Source organism: Alligator sinensis, unplaced genomic scaffold (genome assembly GCF_000455745.1).
Source record: "Alligator sinensis unplaced genomic scaffold, ASM45574v1 scaffold860_1, whole genome shotgun sequence".
Taxonomy (NCBI): domain Eukaryota; kingdom Metazoa; phylum Chordata; order Crocodylia; family Alligatoridae; genus Alligator; species Alligator sinensis.
In genome coordinates this window covers 3,512,412-3,534,962 of record NW_005841923.1, presented here as the reverse complement: position 1 = coordinate 3,534,962, position 22,551 = coordinate 3,512,412, and the positions used below count along the sequence as shown (strand labels likewise).

General features: G+C 42.4%; 1 protein-coding gene across 2 annotated transcripts in view; it reads left to right on the top strand.

Moving 5' to 3' along the window:
- The window catches only part of RAB2A (RAB2A, member RAS oncogene family), a 79,877-nt gene extending 57,559 nt beyond the window's left edge, over positions 1-22,318 (top strand). For both annotated transcript variants that reach the window (XM_025198493.1, XM_006019131.3), the window contains 3 exons: positions 5,572-5,683; positions 16,933-17,001; positions 20,655-22,318. In XM_025198493.1, coding sequence (XP_025054278.1) covers positions 5,572-5,683; positions 16,933-17,001; positions 20,655-20,750 — 277 coding nt within the window. In that variant the 3' untranslated portion in view covers positions 20,751-22,318. The remainder of the gene's footprint in view (positions 1-5,571; positions 5,684-16,932; positions 17,002-20,654) is intronic.
- Positions 22,319-22,551: the final 233 nt, after the last annotated feature.

Here is a 22,551-nt window from a genome sequence, read left to right as displayed (position 1 = left end):
AAAAAAAAACAGGGGGGGGGGGGGGAGCTTGCTCTGCCTGGAAGGGAAGAGGAGGAAGCGGAGGCAGCTCAGCGAGCCTGGTCCAGCGCAGTGCGCTCACACGGGGACCTGCAAGCCAGGCAGCCCCCAGCTGCAACTTCTCCACCCGCCGCTGGGAAGATGAACCACGCAGGTGAGCGTGGAGCAGGGCAGGCACGGGGGCCCCGGGATGATGCCTCCTTCTCCCCAGCCACAACCCCAAGGGGCAGAGCCAGGTGTAAGTGGCGATTTAGCTCAGGGGAAGGTGACTGGGGAGGATCTGGGGGGGTTTCGTCCCCACTCCTCTCGCCCCGCGTATGCCCGGCCAGGCTCCGCTTGTCACCTGCAGTGCTGGCCAGTGCAAGATCTGCCTGGGACTGCCCCGCGCCGCACCGATGACCTACACTTTCGCTGCCAGCTGCTACTCCTCCCACACGCACTGCGTCAGCAGTGTCAAGCTGACAGTGCATGTGGGAACCTTGTCCCTTCCCCAGCCCTTCAGCAGCCATTAGGAAGCTGCTGAGGGGTGGGGGAGGGATAAGGGGTGGGAACAAAAGTAAACAGTGTTTACTTTCGTTTCCTGTCGCAGCACCGCAGGCCACAGAAAATGCCTTGGCAGGCCGTATGGCAGTCCGCAGGCTGTATGTTGGACAAGCCTGCCTTAATAAAACATGCACCTTATTTTTGGAAGACCAGAATAGAATGTAGGGGGCGGGGAAAAGGATTTTTCTGGAGTCATGGCCAATTGTGTGACAGAATAAGTCCTGGAAACAGTGTGTGGCCTCAGGAACTTTTAAGTGTGGCAGAATCTCTCTTGTGGTGCCGCGCTGTCTCCAGGAGGACTTTGTTGAACTGAATTAAGCCTCTTGCAAAAGGCAGACTCAAGACTGTTACTTCTTTACTGTAAATCACTGGTTTTCAACCTTTTTTCATTTGCGGACCCTAACAAATTTTGAATGGAGGTGCAGACCCCTTTGAATTTTAAGTTTGGATATTCACATACCTTTGATCATGGTCATCTTTCACAGACCCCTTAGAGCAGGGGTTGTCAACAAGGGGTATGCATACCCCTGGGGGTACTTCAAAAGGTCCCAGGAGGTACGCAGGGACAGAAAGCCACTTCCTCCCCGCAACCCCGCATCCAACCGCTTGCAACCTTCCCCCCACCCCCTCAGAGGTACACTTACTAAAAGGGGGGCTGAAAACCCCTGCCTTAGAGTAGTCTGCAGACCCCCAGGGGTCCACAGACCACAGGTTGAGAACCACTGCTATGTAAATAGTGTCATTCCCACATCACAAACCTCATCAAAATAGTGCGAACAGCTCACTTGCTGCTTTGGACACTAAGTACAGTGTAGCCAAGAGCTGCAGGTATGGGAGGGTTAACACAAGATTCCGCCCCATTGGCTTGCTGAGCAGATACAAGTATCAGCCATCTTGGCAACTATGTGAAATGCACAGTGTCTCTAGGAGTGCTTCTTTTCCAGTGAAGAAAACAGCTTCCCCACTTAAAACATACACCCCCATTTTGTGGGGACTGGTTTTGGAGGAATTGCCATATTTACTCCAATATAAGATTACACTGAATGTAAGACTGCCCCCTCTATAATTAGATTCTATATATGGAAGACTTATAAGCTTTCTATATATTTTCCAGATAGAATCTAATTTGAAGTTTGCCTTGAATTTGTCCCTCTACCATTGCTACATCAGGGAAAACAGATCAAGATGGGAGGGGGAGTCAGGCAGCCCTCTTGCCCATCAGTATGTTTTCCCAGTATGGGACACATGGGTTATACGCGTCCTAACTGTTGGCTGCATTTAATCAGCTTCATAGTTGGTTTCTGTTAGTGAGCACATGCTGCTTTTGGCAGCAGTTTAATGATAGACATTGAATTTAATGAGATTTTCTTGTTTGCAAATATAAGACACAGGGGCTCTTTCCCCATGCTGATTGGGTGGGTGGGGAACCTCATCTTGTATCTCAGGAAATACGGTATATGCTACTAACAGTTTTGTATTGCTAATTTTAAAAATTGCTTTGAAAATTGTGAAGGATCCCTAAGACTATAGATCAGGATTATTTAATTGCAGTTTTATTGTAAACTGTAAAATTTATGTAATGGACAGAGCCCATTTGGTACTTTGTCATATTTACAATGACAGTACCAAAACAGGAAAGATGCTTATGTTTAATCTTCCTCTTCCCTGGTGCCCCCTCCCTGCCACACTCACATCTACACACACAATGTAGCTTTTTATTTACTCGCAAACTTTGTCTTTCAGTGTAGGATTACTACATGCAAAATAAGAAACAAAACTTATTAGTCTTTAAAAAAAACAGAAGTTTATTGACCTACACTCAGTAAGGTTTTAAACTGATAATAGCATATTAAACAGGAAAGATAGCTGATTCTAATAGGTAACTTCCACTCATTGCCGCCCCTGCCACCCCCCCCCCCCCACACACACACACACACACACTCAGCACCTGTGGAAAAAGAGCACTGCAGTCTGTCAGAGGGCATGCACCTTAGGGCATTAACATGCACATGCAAATGAATGTGTGCGCTACATTACATATTGAACATCTTTGTGGTTGGTTTGCTATTTTATCATGCCATATATAGCTTGTACATGTGGCATCTTATAAATTGTGACACAATTAATGTGGGGTTTCAGGTAGACACCGGTTTGAAGTTCTGGGTCAGATAGCACTGATGGCTAAAAATAGGTGTAATAAGGAACAAGTACAGACTGTCAGAAAGCCTGAGGTGGAATTGATATAATCTGTGCAGGTTTCTCTAAGCTGCATCAATTCCACCACTAACTAGGGGTACACCAATAGAGAATTTTGGGGCTGATACCGATGGCTGATTTTTAAGGAGCCATATCGGCTGATACTGATTCGATAACCGATATGCGACCTGGCAACTTGGAAAGTGGTGTCCGGCTGGTAAGTCTGTTGTGGGGTAAGGGGCAGACAGGGTGCAGATCATGGCCCCCGTGATGGGGTAGGGAGTGGGGTTGAGGCCAGGTGCTGCCCAGCCGGGACAGGCTTAGGATGGATGGAGCCACAAGCGGCTTGTCAGGGTGGGGGCAGCTCCCACCGCTGTGTGTACCCCAGGTGGGCATGGGGGACGTGTGCCCCCAGATCTGCATCTGGGGGAGGGCAGGCTGCCACTGGGCTGGGGCCAGGGCGGTGCTGGGCTCTTCCTGGTGGGGGCTGGGCTGCGTTTGAGGCAGGTGGTGGCGGTGCTGGGAGAGGGGGCTACGGGGGAGGGTTGCAGCCACCCATAAATTTACTGTAGCCCCCCCAACTTCACCTCCCAGCCCCGCCACTGCCTTCCCTAAGCACAGTCCAGTGCAGCTCCCCACCAGGAAGAACCAGCACAAGCTTACAGCAGCAGCCTGCCCTTACCCCTGCACAGATCCAGGGGCACACAACCTCCCAGATGAGCTGCTTGTGGCTCCATCCTGTGCCCCACCCTGGCTGTATAGCACTAGCCTCAGCCTCACTCACTCTCTCCCTCACCATGGGGGGGCCTCAATCTGCCCCCCACACCCCTTCCCTCCCTCTGCCTCTTCCCCCACAACAGATTTACCAGCAGGATGCTGCTGGGCTGCGCTCCTGGCAATCTGCATGCTGTACTGAGACTAGCTGTGCGCATGCATGGGGACATTTATTGGTGACATTCAGCCACATTAGCCAAAAAAAGTCAACTGCTGATACTGTCAATTTTCATTATATCGGTGCCGATCCGATATGGGACCAACGTATCTGTGCACCTCTACCATTAACGAATGGAACTTGCATTCGCTCTTTGGTAGGGGGAGGCAGGCAGATGCCTGTACTGGCTGAGGCCAGAAAGTGGGAGGCACTCCCACACACATCCCAGCCTATCGGATGTTGCCGAGAGCAGCTGACCGGCCATCCATGGCTGCCTGTCTGACACATGCCGCCAACCCCCTACTTTCGGGGGAAGGCAGGAGGGAGCCAACACAGAATCTCTCCCCAGCCTTGTGGCAGTGGAGGGGGGAGGGGGCAGTAAAGGCCCCTGCCCTGGTACCAGCCCCTCCAATCTGGGGTCTGCACAGCTGGGAAGAGCCCATATGGTGGGGGCTTTCCCCCCGCCCAGCTGGTATAGGTTGCGCAGCTCCACCCCCATGAGTTGGTGCATTTGACCCGGAGGGTGGGGGGAGAAGTCAGGAATTGAGCCCCCACCCCTAGTCCCAGTCCCACCAAGCTGGGGTCTGCACAGCTTGGGGAAACCCATGTGATGGGGGCTTTCCCCCTGCCTGGCTGGGTTAGACTGTACAGCCCTGCCCCTGCAAGTCAGTGCCTCTGACCTGTTGGGGGGGGGTGTGTGGAAATGGAGCCCCCTGCCCTGGTTCTAACACTTCCAAGCTGGGTTCTGCACAGCTGGGAGAAGCCCTATGCCATGGGGCTCTCCCCCAAGCAGGGCGCTGTCCCAGAGACCCCAGGTCCAGGGGGCTAGGACCAGGGCAGGGTGCTCCATTCCCCAACCCTCTCCCTTTCCTTCTCCCCTCCCCCTCATTGCAGGTCAGAGGTAATGACTCATGGGAGGAAGAGCTGTGCAGTCTGACCAGGTGTAGGGGAGAGACCCCACAGCATTGGGTTTCCCCTAGCTAGGCGAACCCCCAGCTCTGGGGTTCCCCTCAGCTGGGCAGCCCCCCAGCTTGGGGGTGGGGGTGGGCGAGGGATGGACTGGGACCAAGGTTGTGGGCTTTTTTCTGTTCCCACCCCCCTTGCAAGTCGGAGGCAGTGACTTGCAGGGGGAGGGAAGAGGCTGCGCAGCCCATTCTGGCCAGGCAAAAACCCCCTTAGTGCAGGACTCCTGCCAGCTGTGCAGACCCCAGCTTAGGGGGAAACCCCCCCAGGGTTGGGGGTTCTGTTTCTCTGCCTCCCTGCCTCCCCCCCCCACCGACTACCCCACCTGGCTGACAGGTGCAGGTAAGATGCAGGCTGGGGAGCAGAGGCTTTGCTGCCTCAGCTCCACGACAGCCCAGGGATAGAACCAACCTGGCTCAGCCAGAGCAGAAAAGCACTGCTGCAGACTAGCCCACCTGCACTGAAAGGGAGTGTTAGCAGGGGCCACAAAGCATTCTAAGATGTTGGGGGACTGCAGCCTTACTTGAGTCGGGAGGGGATCTGGAACAGAAATTCAATAAACCGGTCTAATATAAAATGATTAAATCAGGTACTGCATCCATCCAGGTCTGTCTTAAACTGGGTTCTGTCATTTTGAAACTAGTCCACGAGTGCTGAATTTCTGTTCTGCTACAGGTTTAGGCTGGTTTCCAAACGCTTATACCTGTTAACGTATAATTTCTGTACCTAGCCAAGAGTATCCCTTATGGTATTGGTGCTGTACTTCTACTAATTTGACTTCAAGTAAAGATTCTAACAAGTATGAATGGCTCCCTTGATGAGATGCAAATGAATGAGACATGACTAGAAGTATCTCTAAAGGTTACTACTTGCAGTATAGTCTCATTCAAGTAAGTAACTCTCTTGCTTTGTCATCTTAGTGATTTAGAATCTAGAAGAGAAGTGAGAAAAGAAGAAGGTGAAGCATTTGCACGAGAGCATGGACTCATCTTTATGGAGACTTCTGCCAAAACTGCTTCTAATGTAGAGGAGGTAATTAACATTTCTGTTGATAATCTTTTAATAGAATGGTTGATTTTAAGTTGCTGTCCTTTAATGCTTATGCGTTTAAATTCCACATTCTTTTACATGCACCATTTTGAATTCTGTTACTCATCCCTTTTTAAAATTACTTGAAACCCTAATATTAATTTTAATTTAAAAACTGTTTGTACAGTGTAGTGTAGGTTGTCTTAAGTTACTGAGAATGTAGGGATTACCCTTTGTGCCATGATGGTTTTCTACAAATATATATGGATCGACTTTAATTTCTACCTTTCATAGCATGCCTGGTAAACATGTATTGGTGGAGTACAGAGGGGGATGCCTCCAATTCTGAAATATTCCAAAATCAAAAATGTCTGCTTCCCTTCTGCTCTCCTTCTCTCCCCCCCTCTCCCGGAAGAAAAGCCCCATATAAAATACCGGAAGAGAGTTTTAACTAACTTTACCATTTACCTCTCCTTTTGTTAGGGTTTTTTGTGTTAGCTAGCACACTGTAATGACTGTTCAGTTCGATTTTGGCATCCCTTACGTACTGTTGAAAAATACCTTTCTAGTTCTGCCCTAACTAATGTACCTCTTATTATGAGAGAGAAACACAAAGCAAAACTACTTCACCTCAGGGAAGCTAAAAAGACCCCTTAACTACCTTGCTCCCAGAAGCATCAGCAGAAGTGCCATTTGTCTAGCCTAGGGAAGTTAGATACAAACTTTAAACCAGGCTGCCTCCACATGTGCCTCCTAATTTCAAGAGTGGAGCTTTAAGGAAAAACCCTTAGTTACATAAACAGAATTAAGATAGCACTAGGTGGTAAGATGGATCATGTTTACTAAATAGTGCTACTTCCTGCAACTGTGTATGTTCTGGTGTATCAGCTATGGTGTATGCTTTTCAAGGGATGGGGTCATCTGCTTCCTGGATCCGGGGGCTGCCCCATGACTGGTCCTTTTCATCAGTGCTTCATATCACACTTAATTTCAGGGTGTGACATGAACATGTTAGAGTAAGAGTCTGAGACTGGGAAACTTTTCCAAAATAGCACTACTTTGGACCATGTGCAGCCCAGCTGCATGTGCATCCTTTGAACATTCCAGGTTCAGGGGGAGCCCAAGATCTGGGGCTCCCCTTTCCATTAAAATGCTCACAGTGCAGCCCACATGCTGGGGTGTTGGTTGTAGCTGTGACACTCCCTCTGCCTGAAGAACAGTGTTTTTACCCAAAAGCTTGCAAAGGAGAATTTCCAACTATTTTAGTTGGTCTAATAAAAGACGCAAGATTTACCCAAAGGACATTGTCTGCCCACGTACTGGGACATTTTAAAGCTACATGATGCATATAGGCCTTGCAACTTTTAGATGTCCCAGCTTGTGGGTTGCACCTTTAACAGGTCATGGTGCAGCTGTGTCCTGGGCAGGGGGCTTCATCCTGCCTGGTCTACTGTGTCCTGGACCTAGGGACAGCCCTGGGTCCTAGACACATCCACCTCCTGCCCCTTGAAAGGCATGCAGTGCAGCCCAAACACCAGGACATTTAAAGCTGCAGAGCTTGCCTTACAGGGTGGCACTTGGGGCAGCCCATGGGTTTGGGACACATGTCCAATCCCGCCAATCAGCTGGATCTGGTACTGGGTCTCCATTTTGGGACCCCTTTGCCCTGGCAAACACAATCTGGGATTAGATCCCGTTGTGCGATTTAAATTAACATCTGTCAGGGCTCTTCAGAATTAGGTAATTCTCTTTGGGTCAAGGTGCTTGTCTCTTGGGCTGGAGAGAATTAAGAGAGTTCCTGATTGTTATGAATATATTGACTTTATTGGGAAATCTTTAGAAATTGCTGGAAATTATCCTGTTTCATAAAAATGATAAACTTCTATTTTAATGATATTTGCAAACAATGCCGAATTAAGGTATGGTGTGAGTGGAAAATAATTAAAAGGACCTAGAGAAGTAAAAAATGTGGGCAGGGAATACTACAACTTTTGGCTGGTTTATGAAAACAAGATAATAGATTCAGGAACTACTAAAGGGAAGTATGTACAGAAGTGTACGCAAGGTATGAAAACAGGTCAGTTTTTGGTTGTTTTTTTTAATTGATGAAGTATGAGCAGTCTGTGCTGCTTTGAGCTACATAAACAAAAGTTGTCACATCATAGGCAAGGGAGGTAAATATAGTGCTTCCACAAAGCATTATTGAGATTGGGTACCCAGAACAAGTACTTTGTTAGAAACACAGCACTAAAGAGACGTCAAAAAATTTGAAGGTGTCCAAAAAAGAGATTACTGACCTGGAGGTATTAATTAAAAAAAAAAGGAATTATAAAGATCTAAAGGACAGATCCAGTAAGCCCTCTAAACTCAAAATTTCTGTTTACTTAAGGGTGATAGGACAGTCTACAGGTATTTTGAATGATGTAAACACCAAGCAGGGTGAGAAACTTTTTTAAGGTGATCCAGCTGGAATTAATGAGATTAAATTAAGCAAAAGAAATGTAGGCCACCTTGTGGGAGCACTTATCTTAGTGGTGACTTTTAGATTAATTTTCCACAGGAATTGGTAGAATCCTAATGACTGGGGAAAAGAAAGTTTGGAATAGTACCCCCCCTCCTCCCCCTCCTAACCTTGGATTCTTCATTGACCAAGGGAACAGACCTGACTTAATAAACCTGTAATATTTAACTTCTGTGATTTTCTTATGTCTGTTGGATTGTTACAACCTCAGTTAATTCACATTAAAATAAGTTGCTTATTTTAAATAAGTTGCTTATTTTATTTTATTTATTTGTGGCTGTGCCACAAGCCAATATATCATCTACAAAGTGGTTCTGCATGTCTTCTGTGCAGAGGATGCCTTCCTCTTATCTGAGACACCTTCCCATTTAGTAATATAGAAATAAATGTGGTTGACTTCCCAAATTGGGGGGCTTGATTCATAGTACTGAAGCCTCCCCCCCCACCCCACAAATTATGTAGGCAACCTTTATATAAATTATATTTATGCAACTTAAGAAATACTTGGAAGCGGACACATTGAGCCTTTAGTTTAAAACACAAAAATTCTAACATAGACACACAAAAAAAGGGGGGGAGGGACTAAAGTGTTATTGTGTGTGCCTTTTGTCAGTTTAAAAACGGAAAAAATATTTAAAAGCAGACTTTGACAACACAGTAGCTTATGCTACTTTATAAAGACTGGCATAAATGTGGATGTACAAATGGGTTGGCTATTAGAACAGCCTAAGCACTAATCAGTTGCCTGGTGGTGCACTGTTTTACCTTGTTTTTAAAAAAGGAAAAAGAAATGTACACCAATACCACATCAGGTTAATGAAGCTGGGAGTAAGAGAGATTTGGTCAGATTTGAAGTACATTGGCAGGGGCGCATGCAGAGGCAGATTCAGGAGTTCTCAATGCAGAACATGGTTGGTGAATAAATTTAAAACTTCAGGACCTAATGTTGTTGGTCGCTTCATAAAATATGAAGGCCTAAGTGACCAGCATGGATATTGAAGTCTCCAAAAGTAAGGGAGAGAGTTTTGGTGTTAAGTTATTTCTGCATACTAAATTCTTATGCAGCAGGGAAGTGTAGAGTTCCAGAGGTCTTTTTCCTGTATCGTGCTATGCTCTCAGGGGTATAACGCCAGTTCCTACCATTTATTCCTGGTTTCCAGGTCTGTTCAAGGTTTTGAATGCCATGTTGATGGTTGGACTTCTTTTTTTCTTGTCCTACATAAAGTTTTTCAAGGTCGTCATGTTATAGTCATTAGAGGTGCACAGATGCATCGGTCCATATCTATGGGCACTGATAAAGGAAAATTGACATTATTGGCAATCTTTTTTTTGGCTTATGTGGCCAATAATGTCACCAATAAATGCCGCGTGCATGCACAGATGCAGCATGCACGTGGTCAGCTCAGCAGTTTGCAGAGCAGCATCAGGCTGATAAGTCTTTTGGGGAGGAGGGAAGGGGGAGGGGGGGGACAGTCAAGGCCCCTGCAGTGAGGGAGGTAGTGGGGCTGTGTGTGGAACAGACCTGCGATTGGTTCATAGGTGGGGAGGCTCCCACGGCTGCATGCACCCCTGGGGGAGCCATGAGGGACATATGCCCCCTGGATCTGTGCATGAGGTGAGGGTAGGCTGCTGCTGTGGGCTAGGACTTTGGGTGGTGCCAAGCTCTTCCCACTGAGGGGTTTTGTGCTCCACCTGGGTGACGGTGGCACCTGGGGAGAGCTACAGGGGTCTCCCTCTCCCAGTGCTGCCACCCGCACCGAGCACAGCCCTGACCCATCTCTCTCTGTCTAGGAAAAGCCCAGCACTGCCCCTGCCCCTGGCCCTAGCCCGCAGCAGCAGCCTGCCCTTGCTGCACAGATCCAGAGGCCATGTGCCACCCATGGCTCCCCCAGGCGTGTATGCAGTCTTGGGAGCCCCTGTGCCCCCTGGACGAGCCGCTTGCGGCTCTGTCCTGTGCCCAGCCCCAGCCGCACTCTCTTCCTCACTACTCTCATGAACTTGGGGAGGGGGAGGAATCTAGAAAGTTTCCTGGTTTTCCCTTCCGTTCTCCCTGCCCTTGCAAGGCAGTATCACTAGTAATATCAAGATCAATCAAATGGCTGTTGTCTTTTGTTCCTGAAATTATTCAGTTGCATTCTATGGTTACCGCCTTCAAAATCTAGTCAGTGACCAGGGTGAACTCTTGCTTTACTCTGTCACTGACTGACTGATCACAGTCTCTGATTGCACAGTGTTATATAAATCTAATTTGGCTTATTTTTTACTAATATTCCAAAGTATGCTACAATTTTTTTAAGGTAGCCTCTGCATATTCTATCAAAGATCTTATGATTATTGCAAGAAGTGGCTAGTACACCATACCCGTGGAGAAAAAAAAAAAATGACCCAAAGGCTGCCTTCTTCACTCTTCCCAACTTGAGATCAGTTTGTTTTTTGATACACACAACATCATTCTGGACGGTAATTTTCCTAGATGCTGAAAATAATGTGATTTCTCTCTAGTTATTCCAGTTGGCAAAGTCACACTTCTTTGGCAATTTTACTGTAAACCCTCTTTCTACTGTACTGGATTTTTTTTTCATTCCATGTTCTATTTTAAAAGATGATCTGGAGGGCTGTGTTGTTACTTGCTTTAAACATCTCTTCAATAATGTTATCCTCTCCAACTGCGTCTCCAGTATTATGGTTACTGCTGGCTTTTCTAACTTATGCCATTGTAATGTTTCATGATTCTATAACAAGCTCTAGTAGTAGGCATTTGATACATGTTTCTATTTGGTCATTCACTTGGTTCATTTTAAGATATCCTGAAAATGTTCTGCCTGTCATCCATTTGTTTGGGGGGGTTGTAATAAATGGGGTTGCAAGATTCACAGAAATTTGATTACAACAGTGAGGCTTGGACCAGAAAGTGACCCAAAATGGCACTGCAAATTCAGAAAGGGAGTGACCATTGAAAAAGATGGGGAGCTGCCTAGAGCTCTGTATTCTTTTTGTCACTTACTTGAGTTTTCTCTTCTTCTAGCAACATGCTATGGGGTGCCACTTAACATTAGCACTGTTAGATGTGCAAACACTGGTGCATGATTCATAAGATTCAATCTAGAAATTTCAAATAGAAATCCATGGTATCAAAAATATTCTGACCTGTTATGGTCTTTTGGAGTTCTTTGCAATAGAAAAATGGTTTAATTTTTTTTCTGTAATCCAAGAACGAGTGAAATGGCATTGTCTGAGGGGTGCCTTAAATCTAAACAGATTGAGAACCATTGCTCTAGGTAGCATTCTGGTATCTTCCCACAAAGAATCAATATCTTGGTTTTCTTCAGTTGACACCTTTAGGATTATGAACCCATTCTTTAGTGTTTATATCTTTTAATTAAGAACGGTTGAGTCATCATCTAACTTTCCTCATCCTCTTAAATTTTGCCTTCAATTTTGCAACGTAAGTGCTCATGTCTACATGCAGTTTCATCTCATCTGTGAAATCACCATCTCTAACCTCATATAGGTTTTCTTAGAAAACTAAGAGCTGGCAATATCTGAGGGGGACCTCAAGTCTTTTGAGAGGTACCTTGAGTCTAAATGGGTTGAGAGCCACTAGGCTAGATGTATTCTGGTGTGGCTTCTGGTGGTTTGTTTTTGTGGTCATTTCTGTTCATTGTATGAGATGGGTTTCCTAGCCCTGTGCACAGCCTTAGGTTAACGAGGCTTTATTGATCATTACAGCTATCCATTTGTAGAAGTCCCACATTTGCCATCAAGGGTATACACTTTAGTAGCTTCAGATGTTCCAAGTCCAGACTTAAGTCCACTAGAACTATGACTTCTAAACACAGTGGTGTATTAATACAGTGACTTAATAGTGGATTTGATATTTACAATGAAATCTCAGAATAGATTAAACCCAACAGTTCACAATTTGGTCTTTAGAGCACTGGGTCTGGTGTATGAGAACTGACTGGTCACGTGATGCTGATCTTTGTTTCCTGCTGTTAAATTGCTTTAGAGGATGCTAAAAATATCTTTTATAATATTAATTATCCATGTAAGCAATTCGTGTATGGTTTCTACAGGGATAATATTCAATCATAAATGGAAGGTAAGGTGGCCTACGCGACAACTCAGAACTGATTCAAACTTTTTTTTTAAAGATGCCTTTTAACTAGACTAAATTCTTATTAGAACTCAGCCTTTCCTTAATGTAAACCTTTTTTCAAAGCATATTATACTGTTCTTCTAAGATATGCTTATTTGTCTGATTTTGTTTTTAAATGTTAATCAGAGGGGAACAGCTATTCAACGTATTAATTTTGCTAGTGAAATTCTACTTAACATGAGGGTTTTGTGTAATTGAGAGTGTAATGTTAGGTGTTTTAAATCTAAGACTTGAATATGGGATGGTACTTTTTAAACTATGGGAGGATTGGAAATTTGTGAAGACTAGAACTGGCTAAATAGCAGAGTGTACAGTTTTATGGAGATTTTTTAAATTTAATTTCTTTTGGGGTTTTTTAATTGTGCTGTACTGCCAACCTCCCAGATCCTTGCAGCTCCTCACTAAAATAGATATTCATATCTTTTTCAATGGTGAGAGAACATTGTGGTGAAACTGACAGAAATGTCTGTTTCACTGGGAAGTTGCAAAGTTTTTTTTCCAGAACAGCCTCTCCAGAGATCCTGAAGCCTGTTCCAGTCCTGCAAACAGGAGGCATGGAAGTTCTGGGGACCCTGGCTCCAGCTGAAGTTCTTGGGGCTTTCAGGCTCCTTGTTACAGAGTCAGGAGACAAGCCCTTAGCTGATCATGGTTTTTAGACTCCATAGCAAAGAACCTAGAAATGTTTGCATGGCTAGCTGTTCCTGAGTTGAGTCCTGGAATCCTTCCAGGCAGATTTCCCCAGGACCAAGGACCTGAAGCTTGCACGTCCCCACTGGAAAACAGAGCAGTGAGGCAGTGTGTGTAAATGTTTGGGTCCCCAGCTCTTGGTCAGGGTCAGGTTTCCAAATCTAGGGCAAGCCACCAAGAATTCATTGCAAGGTCTGACTTAAAAGTGTTTTGAACCTGAGTTGTATCAAAGAAACCATTTCAGGCTTATTAACAAGTCGGCATTCTCTTTAAAAGAATTTTGTTGTGGAACTACTAACCAGGTATAATGAATGACAATGACTATGCAAGTTTGCTATATTTTTTCTCTATTTTCCACCTGAAAATATATTTGGCTTCAGTGACTATCTGAAGCACACCCTTTAGTTAGTCATACATTAATACCACAGCAGTCTCTGTTTTATCTTAATATTTAATGGAGGGAGGGGGAAAGGTGAGAAATGTAACTCCAGGAATTAACTAACTTAAGGTCTTAACTAAATATGGCTAAAAGTCATATTTGTCTGGCTGGCATTTTGTAACTTACTTTTACATTTTTTCATTGTTACATCTAATATTGTAGCATTTAAGATATAAATGTGATGGTATTGCAGATAGTTGACCAGCCAGTTCATTCAGATTTCCAGTGATGCGGTTTGAATATGACCACCAGATGGCAGCATGTTACATGAACAGAAAACGTCATTGTTACATTTTTGAGTTTTCAGCAGAGGAAGTGTTCTTTTCGTTAAATGAAAACAGAAATATAAATGCTTTTCCATTATTGTGCTCATGGACCTTTAAAAATCAATAATAATTCATTTAATTATTAGCTTTGCAACAGTAATCATCCTTATAGTTATTGCAGAGACCCTCATTAAAAGGTTCATCATTGCAACAAGCTTCAGAGGCAGAGAGGTGCCATTATCCTTACTTTTATAAATAGGAAAAGTGAACCACTAAGAAGTGATTTGCCCAATGTGTTTAACCTGTGGTAAAGTCATGGCTAGAACCCAGATTATCTGAGTCCATATCAAATGTTTTAAACACAAAATAATTTCTCTGGATGTAATCTTGACGTGAGTACAAAGACGGATATAGGCAATGTTACTTATCCAGATATGAATTTCCAGGGTAATAGAAAGGGGAGTTCATTACTTGTAGAGCATATTAACCCATTTTTCCCTTGTGTGTAGTGCAGTATATTTTATTGTATTGGTCCCCAAGATAAGTAGGTGCCCAACACATTTGTGGAGCTGGTCTGCAGGCCAGACTTGGTGCACAAGGCCAGAAATTTGGTGGCAGGACAAGCGAAGGCAGTGTTAATTGCTGTGCCTTTGGGGAACCACAGCAGTTAATACTGCCACTGCTCCCCCCAAATTTCCAGACCTATGGGGAGCCCCACAAGCCAGATGACGTGGCTCTGTGGGACATATCTTGGTCACCCATGCACTAGATAATGATTGCATTGAATTTATTTGGATGTGAAATTTTCAGTAAGCATTGTATGTATTTGAGTTTCCAATTCTTGTAGCAATGTGTGTGCTAGAAACTACCTTTTTTGCTTTGAAGTATATCTTAGTTTAAATATGAATTTGTCAGAACCCACAAAAAAATTAGGGTTTTGGGGTTTTTTTAACTGCTGGGTAAGACATTTTTTCACTTTCATAACTGACTAGTAGTTTTCCTTCTGAATCAGTACCAATGAGGATACATGTTACGGTATATTTTAACAAATATTTTTCTTCTGAGAAATCAAAACTTTTTAACTGAATTATAGATTATAGATTGAATTGGTTATTTCCCAGTGTAACATGTCAGCCTACAGCTGTTTTAGTACTAATAATTGGTGTTTCAGAGCCATAATAACAAGCTGTTAATCTGTGACTTGGTGCTTTTTTAAAGATAATTGATTGATTAAAATTTAATTGTTCCTTATATTTTTGGAACAAGACCAGTAGTTCAGCAAAGTACTTAAGCTTGGGCTGAATAAGTTAAGCACAGGGATAGTCCAACCAAATTCAGTACAGTGATTTACACTTTTAACCTAGGTAGAAGTCTTAGTTAAAGTCATTGCCATAAACACACATTTTCCTGTGTCTAAAATAAAGCTTTGGCTGGAAACTAATAGCTGGAAACTCTCTAATAGCTTTTCTTTGACTTAAATATAAAGTTAGCAACTGTAAGAAGTAGGCATGCTCAGTAATGAATTCTAGGACTGTGTTGTACATGCCAATTGTTAAGTGCTTGTTTATGTGAAGTTATCATAACACATTTTCAGGACTTCATGGTTCTGTTTAATGTTCTTCTCTAATGGGAGCAAGTGAATATCCATATAAAAGATTCCAGCTGTGTTAATTCTGAAGTTTTGACCATAGTTTTCAATTAGTCAAATGTATATGGATGTTGCAATAAATGGTGTGCTATCAGGAGCCAAGATAAGTTTGGGGGTTGGTGGAGGGGCGGGGTTCCGACCTCTTTATATGGAGAACTTTAATTTCTGAGGAGTGTGAATCAATTTGTAGTTGGCTGAAAGCCAATTTTTTTTCCTCAACTCTAACACACGTTTGAAAAACGTACTCACTTCCTAAGTGCCTTGTGAATCTGCAATGATTAATTCTTCTCATTATTTTGCTGCAAATTCTCATGACCCTCTGTGATGATTCGATCACCCACTTAGAGTTTATGCATATTCATATCTTTCCACTCCTGCCGCAGTCGTTCAAGTCTCCTTCACTGACTGTGGTGTGTGCTTGGTGCAGTAATTGAGCTGCAGTAGATTGATTACTCTGGGGAGCTGTAAGGCCTTTAAAGGTGAAAACATATCAGTCCTGTTAATTAGGAAACAAAGCTCTGGTGGCAAGTTCAGCAGTCAAATGCTTCCACTGTAGAAATGAGGAAAGGTATGATTTGTTCCTCTCAGTGAACCCTGTTTACTTTTTTATATTTGAATTAGATCCATATCAGATGTGGTGGACTTCTGCAGAAAATAGCATGTCTTGTCTGACTATACAGGGAGAGTATTTCAAGATGAGATTTTTTTTTGTTTGTAGTATTGAGTATAGATATTAACTATTGTCAATCAAGCCTTAAATTATATATTGCCTATTAGGAGTTACTTGACCTATAAAGCAAAATAAAAGATAAGATTTTTTTGTATCTCGATATTGATAACTAGTCCTTCTCTACTAACATCCTTATAGTTAACGATATGTTAGCTTGGCCTTAAATGTACTATTGGGCAAATCTTTCCTCTGAATTTAAAGTTAAGTTCTCTGAAAGCCTACATCTTTGGTTTTTACTGTTCAACCAATTGTCTAGCTTTGCATGTACAAGATTAATTAAAGAGGATAAATTCTTAAAATTAGGTGAATATTAAATGATGGCATAAGGTTTTGTCTAACAGAGAGAGCATCCTTACATCAACATCATCGTAAGTACCCTGTGGTTTTATGTTGCTAAGCACTCTAATCTAGAGTGACATATTACAAAGATACAAAGATATTCAGGGTGGGGAGAACCATCTGCCACATTATCCATAAGAGCCAGAAATAAAGTATTTAAGAGTAATTTATATTTTAAAACCCACTTTCCTTAGTAATGATTGGACAGCAGCTTTTATAATACAGATGCTGTTGTTACAAAATACCAGTGTTTGTGGGCTGTGATTGATGCTTCTTCAGGTGAGTTACTATACCTCATCTTCATTCCTATTGCTGTTGAGGTCAGTGGTAGATTCCCATTGAAGTCGGTGAGATCAGGGTTGGACTTTTCATGTGTTTATATATATATTTTTTTACTTTGAATAGCATATTGTATCCATTTGTTTTGTCTCAAAATTGATCTAAACTTCCTTTTTTATTGTAGGCATTTATTAATACTGCAAAGGAAATCTACGAGAAAATCCAAGAAGGAGTCTTTGATATCAATAATGAGGTAATTTTTTACCATATTCTGATAGCATACTCTTGTTCAGGTTTTTTTTCCAAGAGCATTGCTTTTTTTTCACAAGAGCTTGGATTATCCAGTAGAACAAGTTTTATCACAAAATTCTAACTGAAAACCCAAACACGTTATTATAGAATATTTGTAGATCCCTTTTGACATAAAATTGTCTGCTATTGTGATGAAAATGGATTAAAATAAGTGACCCTATCCATCCATGAAGCATCACAAAATCATATAAATCCCCAAAAGAGAGAAGAAAATCCACTTGCATCCACTTCTCCATATGGTGTCATCTGCTTTCAAAGATAATTTTCCACTGTGTAAATGGGGAGACCGTGTTAATGTGCCAGATGTACTGCATGAGCTGTCCAGTATTGGGATGGTGGGGAGGGAGACTGGAAGGAATTATATAAAGTATGACTGAAAAATCCTGGTTTAGGTGACTGGATTCTACAAGGAGTAAAATATTAGCTACTTTACTTTGTCTATACAAATTGCTCAAAGTAAAGCTAATGATGGCCTGTTTTGGTTTCATACCAAACAAATGCTGAAACTCAACTCAACTCAACCTTTATATGTTGAACCACAGAAAATTTATGCTCTAATCCTTCAGTTCTCAAGTGCATCGTATTGTTTTGCAATAGAGGGCCTTGGATAGCTTGGAAGTTATGAAGTCGTTAAATTGCTGGTTTGAATTCAGAACAGGTTACTATCATCTAAAATAATAGCTCTTCAGTATGTTTGTCAAATTTGTTTGTATGTTTGTGAAATTTGAGGAGTAATTAGCCTATTTGTAGCATCTAATGACGCTGGCCGTTGCCTATGAAAACTTATGCCTCTGACCAAGTTAGTTTCCCAGTGTGCGGGCCGGGAGCGACCCGAGCCCTTTTCCGCGCTGCACACGGGCTGTGGCCAGCAGCCCGGGCACGCCGGGTTGGAGAGGGAAGGCCGTCGAGCTGGAATTAGGCACAGACGCGTATTGGTAGTTTTAAAGATTGTTTACTTACACCGAGATGGCAGTGGTGTAGGCTGGAAAGCTTGATTGAGTTGCAGTTACAGACAGACAACACAGACGGTCTTGTGGAGGTTGCTAGGCTCCACGGTGCAGAGCTCCGGATGCTCTGGGTGAACGGGCCACCAAAATGGAAATCATAAATACGTCTTATAAAAGTCGCGTTCGAAGACGGGAAGAGGTGGGCGGTGGATCAGGCCGCCACGCTCCTCTGGATCTCACGCAGGGTTTCTACTACCCTGCCGTGTACCCAGAGTCCCCACAAGATGGATGTGGAGTCCTCTTCGGCCTGGGCGGAAACTGCTCAAGCCTCTTATACGGCTAACAGGCCAATCGTTAGCCGCCACGTGGGAATAATTGCCACTCGTCAGCCGCCACGTGGTAATAATTTAAAATTAGCCAATAGCGGGGAACGAATTTGCATACTGGTGGCGGGAACTCTTTTGCACCGTGCATTCCTCTCGCAATATGAGCAATGCACTCTGCAAAAGAAGCTGCAGAAAAGGCGGGAAACTCGTCCCTGCACCGGGGTTTCCTCTTGCTACAGGAAACTCTCCCGTGCAATGCTCTGCAATTTGGCAGGGATAATTCTGGTGCCGAAGCGCACACACAGTCATGCCTTTTGGGTCATGACACCCAGGTGCCCCCCTGCACTACCTTCTTGTAAAATACGTTGGTGGGATGAGTCAAATTCTCAGTGAACTAGTATTCACATCAGTAATGCCATATTTTGCAGATATCTAGTTGATCTAATAAAAGCTATCATAGAATCATAGAAAGTTAGGGTTGGAAAGGACCTCAGGAAGTGATCTTGTGCCAACCCCCTGTTCAAAGCCTCTGCCACAAGACTTCCGAATGATTAGCGCTTGACACACTTGTTGACAGTTGAAGATGTCCTTGGTACACAAACTTCTTTCACCCTTAAGCTTTCCCATCAAGGTCCTAAGCTAAAACATGTTAACAGGACGACAGGGAATTCTGCACAGCCACTAGCCATTCCATACCAATCCTGTGAATAAGGATATTCATTTTCCAGGGCTGTCAGTCTGACATATCTGAATAAAAATGACAGTCACTACAATGTTGCTATGTTGGGAATTGGTAAGGGAAGTGACAGAACTGCATTAAATTGTTCCACCTGCCCCTTGCTTATCATAGAAGTTTACAAAGTAAAACATTACGTATAGTTAGGGTAACAGTAGACATCAGCAAGATGTCATTGCAGAGTTTCAGTAATACCCCAGGTGGTTGCACTAAATGGCTTGTGACTGAAGAGAACTTTACCCTTATGCATTGGTTCTGAAAACAAAACTTCAGTTTCTCAGAAATATCTATTTGTAAATTCTCATTAACATTTTTCATCCAATTTGTTCAGAGTTCAGATTCTTCAGGGTTAATGTGCCATATAATCTTGAGTTGGTTTTAAGGAGATGCTGTTCATTTAGAGACTGATGCTATATAGATTGGATGGTAATCAGGGCCTCTGAAAAGGCATGCTCATTGTATCTGTCGAGTTGCACATAGTAGCTGACTGCTTTACTGTGCCTTATGGAGCTTTGATTGCAATATGCTGTCAAGAGCCAACAGTCCGTGCTATTTATTTGGCTTAATGCCAGGTCTGGCTCCTTGATTCCTCAAGAAGTTGCTACCAGCCCAGAGGGGGCAAAACCAATGAGCCATAGGGCATGCTTTTTATTAAAGAGGAGTCAAAGAGCGAAAAGAAACCACATCAGCTGCTGTCAATACCGAGCTAGTGCCAGAAACCCCAAGGCTACTACTGTTGCAGAACAACTGCCAAGCACTATAAATCTGAGATTTACTGTGACGCAAAGTTTCCTTAAGAGCTTAATTTCTGAAGCTACTGTATTACTTTTCTCAAAGTGCTGTATTTTTAGGTAAAATCCACTTGAGGGAGTGAGGGTTAAGATATAAGTGTGAGTTTGATGAATGAAAGAGCTGCGCTGTGTGTGGGTTCTTGGCGAGTAGCCATGTCTTTGGGGATCATAGAAATTATTGATGACACAGAACACTCGTATGCCCTTAGCCTGTACAGCTGATTCAACATGGAAAGAAATGCTGTCTAAAGAGGAAAAGTTTTACATTGTATTAAACCAGTCGAGGTTTGAATCTATCTTCCTTTCTACTTTAAAATGTTCTTTCTCTTTTTCCTTTTATTTTCTCCTTTTTTTTCTTTTCTTTCTTGCTTTTGTTAGGAACATATACTATTTAAAAAGCCTTTTTCTTATATGTAATTATAGGTAAATAATACTTTTGCTGAATTATTGTTTTGTTACTTTCAAATACAGAACTGTTTTACAGAAATGAAATGGAGATAAAGGAAACAAGAAGGAAAGCATCTCCCTCTTTCCCCTGCCCCCCCCCCCCCCCCCCCCCCCTCCCCCCGTCCCCCCCTTCCCCCCCCCCCCCCCCCCCCCATTTTACTTCCTTAATTGATATCAGGCATATTTTTTAATAGAATTTTGCTGTGGCTTATTGCACACAAAAATGAACAGAGAACTTGTTTTAGATCATTTATTTTTGTTTAGGAACCTAACTTATTTCAGTGCTTTTAGCATATTAAAATGGCCTAAAGTAATTATACTCTGTATTCAACTTTTTCTTATTTCAGGCAAATGGAATTAAAATTGGCCCTCAACATGCTGCTACTAATGCAACACTTGCAGGCAATCAGGGAGGACAACAAGCTGGTGGAGGCTGCTGTTGAGCCTATTTTTACTTTCTAGCTGCCTGAATGGGGCCTACTAACTTGTTCTTTCACCCTCCCCCACTCCAGCTCAACTGACACATGAAACTATTGTAAGTTGGTTTCATGTTGCAGGAGAAGACTTTATCCTTCAAATTCTTGTATAACTTTGAATAAATGGTTAATGTTCACTTAAGAGACAGATTTTGGAGATTGTATTCATATCTATTTACATTTGATTTCTAGGTCAATTGATGTGATTATTTTTGTTAAATGTTGTCTTGTGCCCTTGACTACGAACTGAATTGTATTAAACACTACAAAGTCATCTGAGTATTTTAATCAGTTTGTGTAGTTAGGTTTCCCAGCTACTGTGGTTACCTAATGTTTAATATCGTAGAGCTGTCCTCAAGCTTTTGTCAATTTTCAAGGCTATAAAGAGAAGCAGAAAGGACTCTTTTAATTCTGTATTTATCATTTACTTTCTGTATATATAGTTTAATAACCTGCTTGGGTGTATTTGCCAAGCTAGAATTCTTTAATGCATTTGCATAAATTCTATACTATTTAGAGCTTGAAAACTACAGGAGCATTATTAGAAATTGCTTGGACGCTGAATTTTAAACCTTTTTGACATTGTTAGCATGTTTATCTTCTGTCATTATCCTGAAGTCCAAGAAAAAAATGCTTAATGTATATTACTAGAGGCTACATGTGTGTTACCTATTTTAATGCCAAATGATTGCTGTTTGTTCACAATTTCCACAGCACCTCTTCAAAAACGGATTAGCTGTTTGCCTTAATGAATACTGTAGGTAAAAACTGAGAATGATGATTGAAAAATATAGGAGGAATTGATACCCATTTAAAGTGGCACATTATGAAGATTTTGATTTTTTTTTTCTTAAAATAATGTTGTTTCCCCACTCCTTGTTTACACTTTATTTCTAGGCATATTTTTCATGTAGGACAGTTTGGGGGGTGTTGTTTTTTGGGGGTTGTTTTTCCAACCTAGATGTACAGTGACTGTGTAAAGTTTTTCTTTTGGTGAAAACTTGTAATCCTAAATATATGGTAAGCATCTTGTCAATTGTGAAGGGGGTGTGACAATAAAATCTGCCAGATGGAAAATCTTGATAAAAGCCAAAACTGGAAATGGTTTGGTACTTATTATAGTGGTGATGTAAGGAAGGGAGGGAGAGGTGGTGCTCATAATGACATGGTAAAACAGTGCAAAATAAAATCCTCTGTTTAAGTATTATATTGGTTAAAGTGCAGAATATTCAGTGTCAGTTTGACTGCAAATGAACAAAAATGAACTTCTAATTCTTCATATTTATATCTAATTCATAAATAAAGGGGTGACATTAGATCATGGTCTGTATGTCTCCCTGAAGAAATGAATTTTAACTACAGTTTTGTCTTACTGGACCAACTGAGACAGATTTTGGGGACATAGTCATCTCTCATTTCATCTCACTTTACAGTCAAGCTACAAATGGGAACATTGACTTCAGAAGTGAATAAACCTTAATTTAAGAAGTGTAACATAGCAATGGGTCTGAGATTAAATAAAGTTTTAAAAATATTTGGGGTCTTTTGCTCTTTTTATAAAGGAAGTTTATCCATAGGGCACAAATAGTACCAATATCTTTCTTGTCCCTTTAGGATTGTAAAAGAATTAAAATTGCAGTTTACACTACATTATATCCTTCAACTGCATTCTCAGCTAGTTAAGCTTTTGAGACATGTACCTCCACACTTATACCACAGTTATGAATTTTAATTGTTTATAATATACCATAATTTGCAATCAAAGCTA